At 43.3% G+C, this 15,640-nt stretch overlaps 1 protein-coding gene across 5 annotated transcripts in view; it reads left to right on the forward strand.

The window, feature by feature from the left end:
* The first annotated feature begins 10,149 nt into the window (after positions 1 to 10,149).
* The window catches only part of LOC129180886 (voltage-dependent calcium channel subunit alpha-2/delta-4-like), a 66,660-nt gene continuing 61,169 nt past the window's right edge, over positions 10,150 to 15,640 (forward strand). For all 5 annotated transcript variants that reach the window (XM_054775179.1, XM_054775180.1, XM_054775183.1 and 2 more), the window contains exons 1-2: positions 10,150 to 10,556; positions 14,660 to 14,741. In XM_054775179.1, coding sequence (XP_054631154.1) covers positions 10,468 to 10,556; positions 14,660 to 14,741 — 171 coding nt within the window. In that variant the 5' untranslated portion in view covers positions 10,150 to 10,467. The remainder of the gene's footprint in view (positions 10,557 to 14,659; positions 14,742 to 15,640) is intronic.

Below are 15,640 nucleotides of genomic sequence, written 5' to 3' on the forward strand. Positions count from 1 at the left end.
ATATAGAAGACACAATAGCAGAAAATAAGACACATAAAACCTATTTCATCAAGGACAGCACACATCCACAACACTCATTATTCACACTCCTACCGTCAGGCAGACGCTACAGGAGTTTGAAGTCCAGGACCACAAGGCTGGCAAACAGCTTTTACCCACAGGCCATCAGGCTTCTCAATGAAGCACTCAGACACGCCACACGCAACACACACTCATAGCACTTTATTTATTTATTTATTTATTTATTTGTATTATTTACTTGCATTAATGTCTCTTCTGTTGTTGCTTAATTTCTTGGTATTTATGTATATGTGTTTATGTTTCTTATGTTCTTATTCTTTCTTGTGTTTTTCTTTCTTTTCCTTGGGAGAATGAACAGAATAAGATTTTCATTGCATGGTATAACTGCTGTTTTACCATGCACATGACAATAAAACTCTCTTGAATCTTGAATCTTGAATTTACGACCTTCTAAATATGTTTTTTCCCATATAGTCACCTTTCCACTCCTATTACCCAATATAGTGATAATAAGACAAAATAAGACATATAATACATAGAAAACCTGTTCACAACCTTCTAAATATGGTTTTAACATTTTTAGTTTTATAACACCCCTATAGTCACGTTTACACCCATAGTACCAAATATAGTAGATATAATAAGAGAAAATAAGACACAGTAAACCTGTTTATGACTTTCTAAATACAATTCATAACATTATTAGAGCCCTCTAGACATGAAATAACACCCCTATGGTCACCTTTACACTCCCATTACCAAATATAGTAGACATAATAAGGGAAAACAAGACATAGTGAACCTGTTTATAACCATTTAGAAAAAAGTAATGATAAAATAATATAAGCCTGTTGTTGGTGATCAAGTCTGGTGTGTGTTATTACTGACACCTAGTGGCCAGTGTAGACTACAGTGTTTCAACGTCTTGTCTTGCGTTATCTGTATTCGTATTTGTGTTCATTTTTATTCTTGAAAATGCTTCATTTCAGCCAAGAATATTTGACATGTACTTAAATATGCATTTTTGGGGGCTAATAATAGGCCATAGTCAACCAGCAATCATTTATTAATTAATTTTTGAAGAACCGCGGTAGAGTGAGGGAGAGATGCTCGAACCGTGATGGAGCAAGGGACGACTATACTGGTGAACCCATTTGTTTTTGCATTTCATACAAAATATAGCCCACATGCTGAAATGGAAACAAGTGAATTAATGTAACATTTCGGTTACACACAAGCCAATGAGCTCCAGATAGGAAGGCGTTTACGTCTCACATTTTGCTACATGCCACCTGAAGTGACAAATAAGTTTGGCTCAGTTTGACTGCAATGCTATTTTTATACAAAACCTTAGCTGTGTGTGCTCAGGTTGCAAGCTGACAGTATTTTACTTGTATTTATTAGCATGTCAGCTCACTTTAGCCCTCTTGTACAATATCTCCCAGTGGAAACATATCGTTCTGAGTGGTCAGCTTGGATCCTGATTGATACACGCTGTCTTGACTCTTGATTGGCAGCTGTCAGATGTAGAGCACACGTCGCAAGTTGATGGTAACGGGACATCAGAGGGGGTAAGCAGCTGGCGAGCTCGTAGCCGGGGGTGAGGCAGGTGAGGCCGGGCTTTGCCCGCTAATACCCGCCACCCCCTTTCCAGATGCCCCTTGATGACAGTGGCCGCAGTGGGGCGTTTGCCGCTGACGAGGGCTGTCGCTTCTCCTCACAGCCGGAGCGTGCCATGCGACAGCTGCAGGGTCCCCCCCCCCCCAAAGATAACCAATCAACCCCCACCACCACCACCCCAGGAGCCCACTGATGCCACGCGGACCAGCCTCCCCATCAATGTGACCATTGTTGACCTAAGCCCTCACAACAGAGCCTTGAACACGCATGTGCTGGTATGCTAACACCAGCTTGATGCCAGCAGCTGGCTGCAGGCTGTACACTCATCCAATCAATCAAAGTTCGCATGCAACTGTAAGAAAAGTTAGAGCTGGGGTGTCCAAACTTTTCTCAGCGACGGCGCAGGGATGCTCCGATAATCCATGAGTGATCACATGGATTAATTACACATTTTTCAATGTATTTATGACGAGCACTATTGGCCAGGGGTGCCGTGTAAGGAGGAAAAGTCAGGACAATATTCCAAGGTCCCCTAACTGCCAGGGGCCCAAAAAAATTGGTAATTTCTAGGGGTGTCACAAGATCTTGTGAGATTAAAACGTGACAAGATTTCTCATTTAGAAAGTGGGAACTAATAAACAAATGAATTAATAACGCAATAAATGAAAATTAACTTGATCATTTTGCCGGCTTCAACATATTGCCACGTGTATGCGTGTTTATTTTTCTCAGGTGGAAAGAGGATTCACTCTGTGCATTGGTTTTAAGCACCTTGCCACGTTTGTTCCATAGAACGACGGCATGAACGGAGTGAGCACTTTCCTTAGTCATACACTGTCTTTGTCTTGGTGGGTGGAGGCGTGCCCTCTAGCATACACACAGAGTGCAGAAAAGTGTAGGCTTGTGAGGAGCAATGCAAGGTAAGGTAGTCAAAATAAATTAGTAGATTGCGACATATTGTGACATTTTTAAAAAATATGTTTTCATTGTACTTTTCTTAAAAGTAATGTTAAAATCTTGTCTCGTCTCGTTCTCGTTCTCATTGACCCAATCTCTTGTGTCCTCTCGTCTTGTGAGACCCAAGTAATTACAAATAAAATTAGTATTTCATGAATAAAAAGGGGGTGAATTCCTAGCTGCGCCCCTGCTATTGACTATTGTATGAAAAAAGGAACCATAAAATCACCTTCATTTAGACCAGGGGTGTCTGAAAAATGAAAGGATGCAAGGGCCACTTTGATATTTTGTCAACCAACACAATGAGATATGCTAAGAAGCTATATGTAGCCCAAGAAAAAACTGCATGTCAGCGTTGTCATATAGGTGAAATGCTACTAAAAATGACGTTTTTTCCAGAATAATATGAGTTTATTCTTATAAAAGTGCAACTTTTGTTCTTCATTCCATTATGACTTTTGTTCTTAATATTTTGACTTTATCCCTGTAAAATGACAGCTGTTTTATTCAATTTCTGCAGATTTTTTTAAATTTCCCAACTATTTCATTTCAGCTTCCCTCTTGTCAGTTTTCTTCTCATAATGATAACTTTATATCTTTTTTTTTTTTTTTTTCCCCCGTCCTGTCCAGCCTTTAAAGCAGATAGAATTGTAGATCTAAATGCCGTCAAGTGCTCAACAGATTTACTCTGCCAGGGAGAAGTGTGATATACACTTCCCCTGTCATACAAAATTTATTTGACTTTGATGCTTGTTATAAAGCAAATTTGGAGCGACCGGACCGGATCTATGATAGTGAACAGAATGATAATTACTGTAATGCACATCATTGTAAAAAAACAAAACAAAACAAAAAAAAAACTATAGTCATATTGCTGATATCACCGTCGCTGTAATAAAACCAACAACATAATAACACCCTGGTTAACTCAGTGAGTAATGTGGGGAAGTACGTATGTACTGTGAGTGTGCATATGTACAGGTATCTCTGGATGTGAGGAAGACTTCATATATATAAAAGGTGCAAGAATGTGTGGGCGTGTAATTGTCACTGAGAATGCATGAAAGGAAAGGGGCCGCCTTCCACCTCCCAGAGAGCCCCGCCCCAAATAGCCAGGCCGGGCCCCGGCCGCCAGAAGGCCACCAGGCCCACAGGGGCAGGCAGCACAAAGATCAGTGCCCCAAGAGCCAGCCCAGAGAGCCCCCCCCACCCCGAGAAGACCAGCAAGGGGCCGAAGAGAGGTAATCCCAGCCAAGGACAGGGCGCCGGTGGGCCGGAGGACTGCCAACCCCTGAGACCAGCGAGAGATCACACCCCACAAAGGCAGACGGGTAGCGGGGGCCACAAACCGGCAGGCCCAGAGACGCCTCCACAACCGGAAAGAAGCCCGCCCGCGCCGGAAGCGCCAGATCCCGCCCACCGCCACCCCCACCCCCAGGGAGCGGAGCCCGGCCCGCCCCGGGCCAACCCCCGCCCGACCCTCGACACAGGGCCGCCCCGCCAAGGGATGCAGGAGGCACACCCTCCACCCACCCGGCAGAGGCACGGGCGGCAGAGTTGTATCACCCAGCGCCCGACCCCACGGAGAAAACCCCTGTATGCCCCCCCCCCCCAAATAAATAACTAAAATAAATAAATAAATAAAAGTACACACACGCACGCACATACACACTCTTACGCACATACACACCCCTACGCGCACGCACATACACACTCCTACGCACTCAAGCGCGCGCACACACGCACACGCACGCACGCACGCACGCACACACAGTGGTCGACTGCCCGACACCCGGAAGCCCCACCCTATCCCCCGTTGGTAACCCTAGGAGCAGTGGAGCCGGGGACCCCGGGGTCCCAGACATACGATCCAGAACCCAGGCGCGGAGAGCGCGGACCGCCGGGGAGCAGGAAGACACCAGGCCACACCCTCCCAACGGTAGGACGCCGCCAGCAAGGCAGACGGGGGAGCCAGCCAGGAGGAAAGCGGGAAACTGAGCAGGCAGGCGGGAAAACGGGCGAGCAGCCAGGCAAACCACCACACAGCGCCAACCGACACCCGCGGGCCAGCAAACCCCGAAGAGAGAGCGGGAGCACCACACCCCAAGCCGCAGGGAGGCCAAGCACCAGAGCCGAGAAGGCGAGACCAGCAGCAGACCAGCCGACGGCCCCCACAAACCACCAGAAGCCAGACCAGCCACATGCCACCAGAGCCGACAGCGCACCACCCGCGTACCGGAGCCCCACCCCCGACAAGCCCACAGACAGACCGGGGGAGGCGAGGACACAGACAGCGGCCCGGCAGAGCACAAAGCGCAACGGCGACAAACGCCCAAGCGCCCGGCAGAGCACAAACCCCCCCAGCAGGCCCGGCCCCAGGGCACCCGCCTGCCCACCCCCACCGCGCCACCCACGCCCACGCCACCCGCAAGCATGACCAAGCCCCAACCCACCAGCCGGCCCGGCGCCCCAGCAGCCGCCACAGCGCAGCAACCACCAGCCGCCGCGGCGGCACACGGGCCACCCGCAGCACCGGCACCGCCCCCCGGAGACCGCCAAACCCGCCCCAAGAGCGCAGAGGCGCCCGCAGCACGTGTCAGTCCAGGGGAAGCACCGCAAGCCGCCCCCCCCCCCCGGCGCAAGCCCCGGCATCAACAGGCCCCAGAGGGCCACCCCAGGGAAGGGCAGGCGAACCAGACAAGGGCACCCCACAGGCCAGGCCGCCCCGGGCGAGCCACCGCGACGGCCAGGCCCCCGGCCACACCGCCGACCCTAGCGGGCAGGCGCCGAGGTGCACGAGGCACCCCAATCCAGCCAGCCCCACCCGTGTATGTGATAAGGTGTGATTGTGTCTATAATGCAATTTAAAAAATAATAAATAAATAAAATAAAATAAAAGAGGACAGCTACAAAAAGCTGGCCTCTGTGTCCCTGAGGGGTGTATCTGTGTGCATGTATATGGAGTGTATGTGGATGATAGCTAATGATGCAATTAAAATCGGGGGACAGCTGCCGCTCGGAGGGCCCCTCACCTGACCAGCCCCCCCAAACCCTAAGTGTCTACTCTGCTCTACTCTCTTTTTTTTTTTTTTAATAATGTATTTTTTCTTTATTTCAACATTACAAAAATGATATTTTTTCTCTTTTTACAAGTTTATTCTCATAAAATTGCAACTTTTTTGCCCTTATAAAAATATTTTTTCTTTTAATATTTTTACTTTACTTTGGTAAAATGTCTGCTGTTTTCCATTTCTGCTGTTGATTTTTTTTTCATTTTCCAAATATCTAAAATTTGTAATATTTTGACTTCATTCCCATGTCAAAAATTTTCCCCCAACCTAAGTTTCCAAAAATTACAACTTTAATTGTTTTGACTTAAAACAAATATTATTAAATACTTTAATATAAATATTATTTAATACTTTCATATTTCAACTTCATGCTAATAAAATGACTTCATTCTTGTGAAATTATGGCATTTTTTTCCTCACTAGATTACAACTCTTTCGCGTTTTTGCTGCTGGTATTGTTTTTTTTTTGTTTTTTTTCTTGTTAAATTACATTTTTAGACTGTGCTGCGGGCTGATAAAATCACAGCTGCGGGCCACAAATGGCCCCAGGCCGCACTTTGGACGGCCACTCCTGATTTAGACGAACATATTTGACTTTTTCAAGAGAACATAATATCACTGGTGAAACTTACAGAGAGTGAGACGCCTTCTTTAAGGACGTGAGAGTCTCCTGGTGGAGCCCCAGCAGGTAGCACATAGGTGGGCTCCACGTGAGAAACCACTCGGCGTCGGTGTCTTCCACCTCTAACAAAGGCTGGTCATCTCGTTAGATGAATTCAATGATTTTATGGGTTATTTGCTGAGCAGTGGGACTGTGGGAGGGTCCAGTGCTGTCTCGTGTTTCGGCTGTGTTAGCTGCCGTTTGACCAGATGATCACATCGTGAGCCTGGAAAGCTCACCATACTCCATCTAGAGTTTGTTTTTCAAATGACGTATTAAATTAAAGCTTTTCAACGCGCTACGCCCGCCAGATATTTTTCATGGGGGAAATTGGCCGACACTGATTGGTGGTCGATTGATCGGCACATCCTTAACTCAGAGGTTATACAGCCGTCTTGCGAGCTGCTCTTAAGGAAGCTAAGAACACTGTGGAAAAAAATGAAATATTATGCAAGATGTTAGTTTCTGCAGGATGATATCAAGGCATTATTGGAAGACAATGCTGCCTAGCGCGCTGCTCTTAAGGAGGCTACTAACGCTAGGGAAGAAAACAGAGCATTATGCAGTGACATCAACGTTCTACAGGATGATATCAAGGCACTCGTGAAGGATAACGCTGCTTTGGGCACCACTCTCGAGGAAGAGAAAGAAGCAAAGGAAAATACCACTGAGCGAATGAGAAATATAATGGATGAGATGGAGCACAATGCACGAATGAAGGATGTGATCCTCACAGGGCTCCGAATTACACCCAGATGAAAGGACACGGCAGACCCAGACAGAGAAGAACCAGATGGAATGGATGTTCCTTCAACAAAGCAACAGATTGCTAACTTCCTACAGTCAAAGGAGGTGGATGTAGATATCAGCACCATCGATACTTGCATCACACTAAATGGCAGAAACAACACCACACCTGTCATCATTGTTAAATTCACCAACAAAGAATTCAAAACTGCACTGCTGAAAAAGAAGCTAAGAGGCACAAACGTCTACATGAATGAGCATCTGACAAAACGCAACACTGACAACGCCAAGAAAGCACAAGACTTGAGGAAGCAGGGAAAGATACAAAATCACTTGGAGCACCAACGGTAAAATCTACATCAAGCTAAACGGAGGACCAGGAGACGCAAGAGTGCTGGTTGTCAAAGATATCAACGGTCTGGGTACATGTTAGTGCCGCACGGTGGTCTAGTGGTTAGCCTGTTGGCCACACCGTCACAGTCTGGAGCTCGGGAAGACCTCGGTTCGATTCTCTCTTGGACTTTTCTGTGTGGAGTTTGCATGTTCTCCCCGTGTGCGCGTGGGTTTTCTCCGGGTACTCCGTCTTTATGTGCCTTTATGTGTCTTTATGTGCCCAGGGTGTACCCCGCCTGTCGCCCCAAGTCAGCTGGGATAGGCCCCGGCATGCCGCCGCGAGCATGAGGAGCAATGAGGAGAAGTGGTATAGAAAATGGATGAATGGGTACATATTAAACACCATACAGCCATGACAACAAGGAAAATGGAGGATACAACGCACAACGCTCTTTGCTCTTTCCACTTTTTACTATATTTTTTATTTTTAATGTTCCAAATATGTTAACTTTCTTCTTAAATAATATTAGTACATTTTCATTTCATAATATTGACTTTATTCTCAAAATATTACTTTATTCCCAACCTAATTTTTCCCCAAAAAATACAACTTTATTCTGCTTAGTTTGTTTCTCATGTTACCACATTTCAAAAACAACATGCATTTTTTTCTTTAATATCTCTCTGCCACTAAAATGACATTATTTTTCCTCATTTTATTTTATAGTTTATTCTCATACAATTTTAAGAACTCGTTAGAATACGACTTTTTTCCTCTTAATATTTTGACTTTATTCTTGTAAACATGGTAACATTTTCCAAAAGTTGCATCTTTGTTTGTTTCTCATAAGATGACTTTATTATGACTTTAATATTTCAACTATGTTCCTAAAATGACATTTTTCCTCTTAATATTTTGACTTTGTCCTCATAAAATTACACCTGCTGTTGTTTTTTTAAAATTGTCCAACTATTTTAGCTTTCTTGTTGAAAATGTTCTTCTCATAATTCTGACATTATTCCTGTATTGTTTAGACTTTCTTGTATTGTATATATTTCTTGAATTCTTGTAAGATTTGAACTTTTTCCGTAACCTGGTTTTATAAAAGTTACGACTTTATTCATTGTTTTGTTTGTTGTTTCATATTACGGCTTTAAAAAAACATAATTTTTCTTTAACATTTCAACTTTATGCCACTAAAATGGCGTTATTTTTCCTCGTTATATATTTTGGTAATACACTGAAGATTCTTTCTGTTTTTGCTGTTGGGTTATTTTTCTTCTTCCTTTCATGTTAAGTGATATGTTTAGAATGTGCCACGGCCCAATAAAAAAAAAAAACAGCCATGGGCCGCAAATGGCCCCCACGCCACACAATGGACACCCTTGAGTTAGAAGAACGGACAAACGTGTCGCCACAGTTGTGCCACGTGGATATGGACCCCACGCCACCTCTGCCTTCACGCTGGCATCAGAGGGTGACACTTGGGGGTCACACAAGGCGCCGACGTGCAACTCAACTAATTTCAGACATTTATTCTTTGATTTTCTACTGCATGCACGTAGTACACAATACTGAGCACGTGTGAGAGACACTTCAGCAGTGTGCTCATACTTTGTGATTCACAGTGACCTGTGACCCCTAGAGCTGAAACTGTTACCTGATCCTTGGTGACCGTAAGACCTGAAAGTCCCCCCATCAGCATCATCAGCATCACACACACACACACACACACACACACACACAAACGTGTGTCGATCAATGTGGACTTTCAGTGTACTCACAAAACAACAACTCTTTGCAATAGGGCAACTTTGTTTGACCCTCAAAAGCCGGCGTAGTCCGTTGATAACTATGGACTTCTGGAAGTAGCCGTTTAAGCTAACAGCAAACGACAAACGACACGTCTCAGACAACCAACATGGTCACTTTTGTATGAACTCGCTAAAATCCGCCGCTGAGTCGTGTGACCAAAAGGCAACTTTTAACGGTACAAGGAATATCAACGCACTGTACTGAATATGCTGCACTTTACTGTTGGTTCGCTAGGTGGCAACACAGCAGCAGCATTGTGGGACGCATAATATTAGCACTAATACGTGGATACGACTACTAATTGGCCGGTTTAGACATTAAAAACATCTCCTGCGTTCCAGATTAAATTTAATTACTCTCAAGCGCTTGACTACTTGAAGTGACTTGGACTTGACTTTGAGTGTGTGTGTGACCAACACAGAGAAGGCTTGTGCTGCTGTAATTATGTGTCCACCAGAGGTCGCTGTGGCCTGTGCAATGGTAACGAGTAAGTACACGCGGTATTTATTATGAATACTTTTGTTATTTGTTCTCAAAATGATGTATTATTTGATTTAGCATTCGTTTATAGTGTATTCACTGATTTTCAGCCCCATCACCGATGAAATAAAAAGAGTTTGACTAATCCATTTTTAATAACTACTCAATAAATGTTCAATTATATAGACTTAGAAGATTAGGAAATCATTTACAAGTTTGGAAGTGAGTGCATGCCGGTTACCATGGTTACCAAGCCGCTATTTGAGAATAGGGGACATGTTTCAAATAAAAATGTGTCAGGCTATAGTTGGTTGTTGTGTGCTCAGGTGTGTGTTGAGGTTTTTTCTGTCCTTCCAATGGTTGTGATTGGTTGGTGAAGTGTGTGTGTGTGTGTGTGTGTGTGTGTAATCCTCTTAGATAAAACAGAGCTGTGGTCCAATGAGCCGTCCCCATCCTGTCCCTGCTCGTCTCTCCCAGGAGAAGAGGGGCTTTTAATCCAAGTGGATTACGATTGCAAATTGGGCGAGCGGCTACAAAATCTCCATCAGGCTGCCAGCAGCGTTGTCCTCTTGCTAGCGTGGACGCTGAGGTGGACAACTGGCTGCTGGTGTCACGAGTAAGAAGATGGACGAAGGGTCAGGAATGTCTCCATTGGACTTGAAGGCTTGAGAAGCTCTCTGTGATGAGGACATGAGGAAGCCATGTCCTCCTCCCTAACCTGACCACCTTCCCAGAGCGAGCGTCTCCTGACTGGAAGCAGGATGGACCAGAGGATCAAACTTCAGGGAATTGTGGGATTCTTCTTGCTGTGGGCGACGGTTCAAGCACAGATGAAGATCCCACCTGAGACGTGAGCGCTCTTCCTAACTTCCTGACCCGTGCCTTCCATCAATTCTGTCGTCTTGTCAACAGAAACTTGTAGACCAGGGGTGTCCAAACCTTTTTCCAGCGAGGGCCGCAATTCCTGAAAAATGAAAGGATGCAACTTTGCCACATTGATATTTTGTAAAGCAGCGTATGTTTAGAAGTTATGTTAAGTTAGTTTCCAGACAAAAAACTGCAAGCCTATTGTTAGTATCAGTGTCTTAAAATGACAGCTGTTTTTTCCCCTTTCTGCTGTTTGGTTTTTTGTTATTACTATTATATACTATATCCTCTCTTATATACTATTTCAACTCTCTTCTCGTAGATTTTCTTCTTGGAATTATGACTTTATTCCCATAATATTTGGACTTTAAGTCTCATAACGTTATAGCTTAATTTTCCTAATTTTCCAAACATCACAACTTTATTTGTTGTTTTTTTTGTTTTCTTTACTAGTTCAACTTCATGTTACAAAAAGGAGGTTCTCTCTCCTCAGTACAATTACAACTTCTTCTTGATAGATTTCAACTTTTTTCCCCATAATATTTTCACTATTTCTGTAAAATTTCTGCCAATTTTTTCACTTTTGCTGCTGTTTTGTTTTGTAGTTACATTTTTAGAATGTGCTGCGGGCTGCAAATGGCCCCCAGGCCTTGTGTGTGCATACACAGCATTAGCTTTTACCGATTTTAGTGAGTGACTCGTGAGTGCACAGATAATATTCACATTATTCAAGTAAATGACAACTTTTTCTCTTTGTTCTCGTAGCATTATAACTTTTTCTGCACTCTAATTTTCCAAATATTACAACTTTATTAGATTTTTTTTGTTTTGCATAATATTGTGACCTTATGCTTGTAAAATTACAACTTTTTCTTGTTAGATTTGAACTTTTTTTCTCGTAATATTTTCACAATTGTTGTAAAAGTCCATTTTTGCTGCTGTTTTTTTGTGGTTTTCTTGTTAAATTACATGTTTAGAACGTGCTCATGTGTAGCGTTGGCTTTTACCGGTTTATTTTATTTTATTTTATTTTATTTTTTTACACACACACACGTTATTCATGTAAAATGGCAACTTTTTCTCATTAGTTGATAACATTTTTCTATTCATATTTTGACCTTATTCTCATAAAATTGCAGCTTTTCTTTCCTTATCTGCTGTCCAACTATTTCGACTTTCTTCTTGTAAATTTTCTTCTTGGAATTAGACTTTATTCCCATCATATTTTGACTTTATTCTCGTAAAACTTTTACTGCAACCTAATTTTCCAAATATTACAATTTTATTCATTCTTTTTCTTTGTTCCTCATGTTATGACTTTCTTTCTTTCTTCTTTATATTTCAACTACAAATGGAATTGGGGCCAGCCTATGGACATCCCTGTTCTTGCTGGTCTTTGATATGCACTCACTCTTTCAAATGAATGAATCAAGCTTTGACCGCTTTGAGGCTAAACACAATGCGCAAAAAGTAGGAGCAGCTGATAAGAATAACTAGAAAAGCACTCTTGGAGAGCGCAGAGCTCCGCCAAGCGCGGTAGTTCCCCCCCCATATTGGGATTTACACCATAAATATTAGTCCTACATTTATTTTATCTACATATTTAGATTCCTTGACCATGAAAACATACCATGGAAGGGTTTGAATGACTTAAAGAATGCTTACAATGCTTACATGTTAATGTAAAAAATGCTAGTATGCGAACGTGAACTTGTAGGCAATGCTAAGATGTTAACGTTAGCATGCTAACACCTAGCATGATAGCACAATGTACCGGGAAGGCTAAATGTTCCAAACACATGCTCTGACCATTTTCTTTCTGCAGTTATATGCACAAATGTCAAAAACGGTCCTATCTCGCAATGTTAAAGAAAAACCATAAAAATATTCCTGGATCCAGACGGCGAGCTGCATCACCCCAAGGTTTCATCAGTTCTTCTGTATGCGACCGACAATTTCCGACAATTCCTGAAAATGTCACCCAAATCCATTCAGAACTTTAAGTTATTTTGAACACAAACAAACAAACAAACGCAGGCAAAAACATAACCTCCGCGCTGCACTTGCACTTTGCACTGCTCTTGGCATAGGTAATAATAATAATAATAATAATAATAAGCAAGTCATAACTAACTAATGACTAACTTAAGTCAAAAGTGACACAGCAAACTACATTTTTGAAGTGCGGCGTTCACTTCCTTGTACTGCCGTGTCTCATTGGTTGGCTCAAGCCACCCCCTGCTGGTGGGTCACTGGCCAGGATTTGGATCAGCTCGACTGTTCCACATATTTAGCTGGCCTCATGTCAGCCTGGCATCTTGTCCACTGAGGCCGCTAATCTAGTTAATCTGCGTTAGCGCTCCACCAGAACCAGCTCCCGGAGCGTGGTACCACAATGCTTCTAAAATGTCCTGAGGTGGGACTATAGTGGGACAAAGTAGCGTTGTGTCAACGTCCCCTCTCATGCTAGCATGCTAACAACCTCATTCGCATGGACGTGTTAGCATGATTCCACACCCTCCCCCTCTCTCGCCATCTGTGGGCCAACATGTCCCCGCTGGAGACGAGCCAGGCCTCGTCAGCCTGCTCACCTTCCACCGTGTGACCCACTTTCACCGATGACGCTCGGCACCGCTGTCCCCAGCTGAAAACGCCACGTCACCTAGCACACTGATATGCTAACACGCTAACTCCTCACAAAGTCTAGCTAACATTTTGGAGCAGGTTAAAAAATATCCGGAGGCTTTTTGGTGTTACCATAAATGCTCTAAAAGTCCAAAGACGAAGAAGATGTGCACAAACAGATTTCACTGGAAGCACATGACAATTGGTTAGCATCTATTTCTGGTAATGTCGCAAATGTATGCCAAAATTATGCCTCGTTTTGCGTACATTTTCCAGTGAGCATACAATATGGTCCGTGTCAGGAAGGTGGTGTCCGTGTTGATCTCGCTGCCACATGGTGTCTTTGGCAACAGTCACGTCTTCAGTGAAGGTAAAATGTAGCCTTAAATGTTCATTCATGCCTTTCATTCATCATTTATATGCATTTAGAATTGCTTTCTGCATGTAAAACTATCAGTGAAACTATAAAAACGTGTTTTGTGTTAACATTTTTTGGCTTTCTGGAATGGATTGATTGGACTTACATTATTTCTGATTGGAAAACTTGACCGGGGGTGTCGCATCGTGAAAAATGAAAGGATGCAACTTTGCCACTTTGATATTTTGTAAAGCAACACATGTAGATATGCTCAGAAGTTATATACTGTGGTGTGAAAAAGTGTTTGCCACGTCCAAAGAACCGCAGGCCTCCCTTGCCTCAGTTAAGGTCAGTGTTCATGACTCCACCATAAGAAAGACACTGGGCAAAAACGGCCTGCATGGCAGAGTTCCAAGACCAAAACCACTGCTGAACAAAAACATTAAGGCTCGTCTCAGTTTTGCCAGAAAACATCTTGATGATCCCCAAGACCTTTGGGAAAATACCAGGTTTTTCATGTAAAATTGTGCCTTTTTTCTTGTAAGAATGTTTTTTTTCTTAATATTTTGACGTTATTCTCGTAAAATGACTGTTTTTTTCTAACTATTTCAACTTTTTTTCTTGTAGATTTTCTTTCCGTAAGCACGCCTTTTTTCACATATTTTGACTTTATTCTCATCCCGCAACCAAATTTTCGACTTAAAAAAAACCTTTTTTCTTTATTAGGGCTTTATTGTACTACAATGATGTTATTTTTCCTCGCTATAGTACGACATTATTCTTTTTTCCCTCTTAATGTTTTGGCTTTATTCTTGTAAAATTATTGCAGATTTTCCCATTTTTGCTGTTTTCTTTTTAAGTTTTCTTGTTCAGTTCTATTTTTAGAACGTGCCCCCTGGCCACACTTTGGACACCCCTGGGTTAGAGTCGGACCTTCTGGAAGGAATGAACAACACCAACCAAGGCTCCACTCTCTTATTTTAGTGCGCTAGCTTGTTAGAAGGTTGGCGTTAGTGCTGAGTTTTTATGACGTCGTTCATCCTTTCAGTCATTTTCATTCATTCATTCACCAAGAAGGTTGTGAATGTTGTGTGGTGTTGCAGAGTGCAGCAGTGGGCGTCCGTCTTCTCCACGCAGCTGCGAGATCTTTCCACCCAGTACTCAGGATCTCTGCTCCTGCAGAAGGTAAATGATGTCAGCGAGATAATCAGATGTGCTTGTTTGATGACTTCTGTTATGCTGAAGAAAAAAAAAAAAAATCATCCACACGGGGCTCTTCCTCATGTCCCTTGTCCTGGCCAGTGTGCTAATCCACTTTGAGAGCTTCTTAACAGAGCGAAAGTGGCCTGATGACCTCAGAGCAGCTGAACACGATGGACGCCATGATGGCTCGTGTCACTCTCATCTGCGCTTTTTTGGGGGGAATTTTGCCCATCATCCTCAAGCCTGATGTGAGACATGAACACACGTTCTCTTTTCTGTGCGTTCTAAAGCTATAAAAACAGCTAAAAAGAGGCACCTAATTGATGGGACACACCTATTAAAACACCTCCAACAAGGTTTTATGATTTATGTAAAGTTGTGAGCATGTAGTCACAGGCACATTCATGACAACATGTCATTCTTGCAGTATTTTGCCCATTTTAAGCATTACTGGAACTTCCTTCCTGGGTGCATTGATTTCACATAGCAAGATACAAAGGAATGCTACACCTAGCATTAACTTTTCCAAACTTAAACAGCAGCAGTGGTGGCAGCTCCAATGTGTAGCGTTATCTTTGGCTAGTGGCCTGAGGCATTTTGAGCGAGTGTGTGGTGAAGCTAGCGACTAGCCGGTTAGTAGCTCGCCGGTGTGGTGTGGCGAGGTGTCACTACGCCAGTAACGTAGTTCTTGGGCGTAACAAATTGAATAATGTCACCGTAGCTTGGTTACTATGCAGGTCACATTATGTAAATGTGGCGATTTGACTAGCGTTTCTGTAGATCCTGAAAAACAAGTGTTCCACACTGAGCACTGTCACACACAGATGATCTTTGACCACAATGTAAAATATTACCAGGACTCCACAGCATTTAACAGTACA

Source organism: Dunckerocampus dactyliophorus, chromosome 5, assembly GCF_027744805.1.
Source record: "Dunckerocampus dactyliophorus isolate RoL2022-P2 chromosome 5, RoL_Ddac_1.1, whole genome shotgun sequence".
Lineage (NCBI taxonomy): Eukaryota > Metazoa > Chordata > Actinopteri > Syngnathiformes > Syngnathidae > Dunckerocampus > Dunckerocampus dactyliophorus.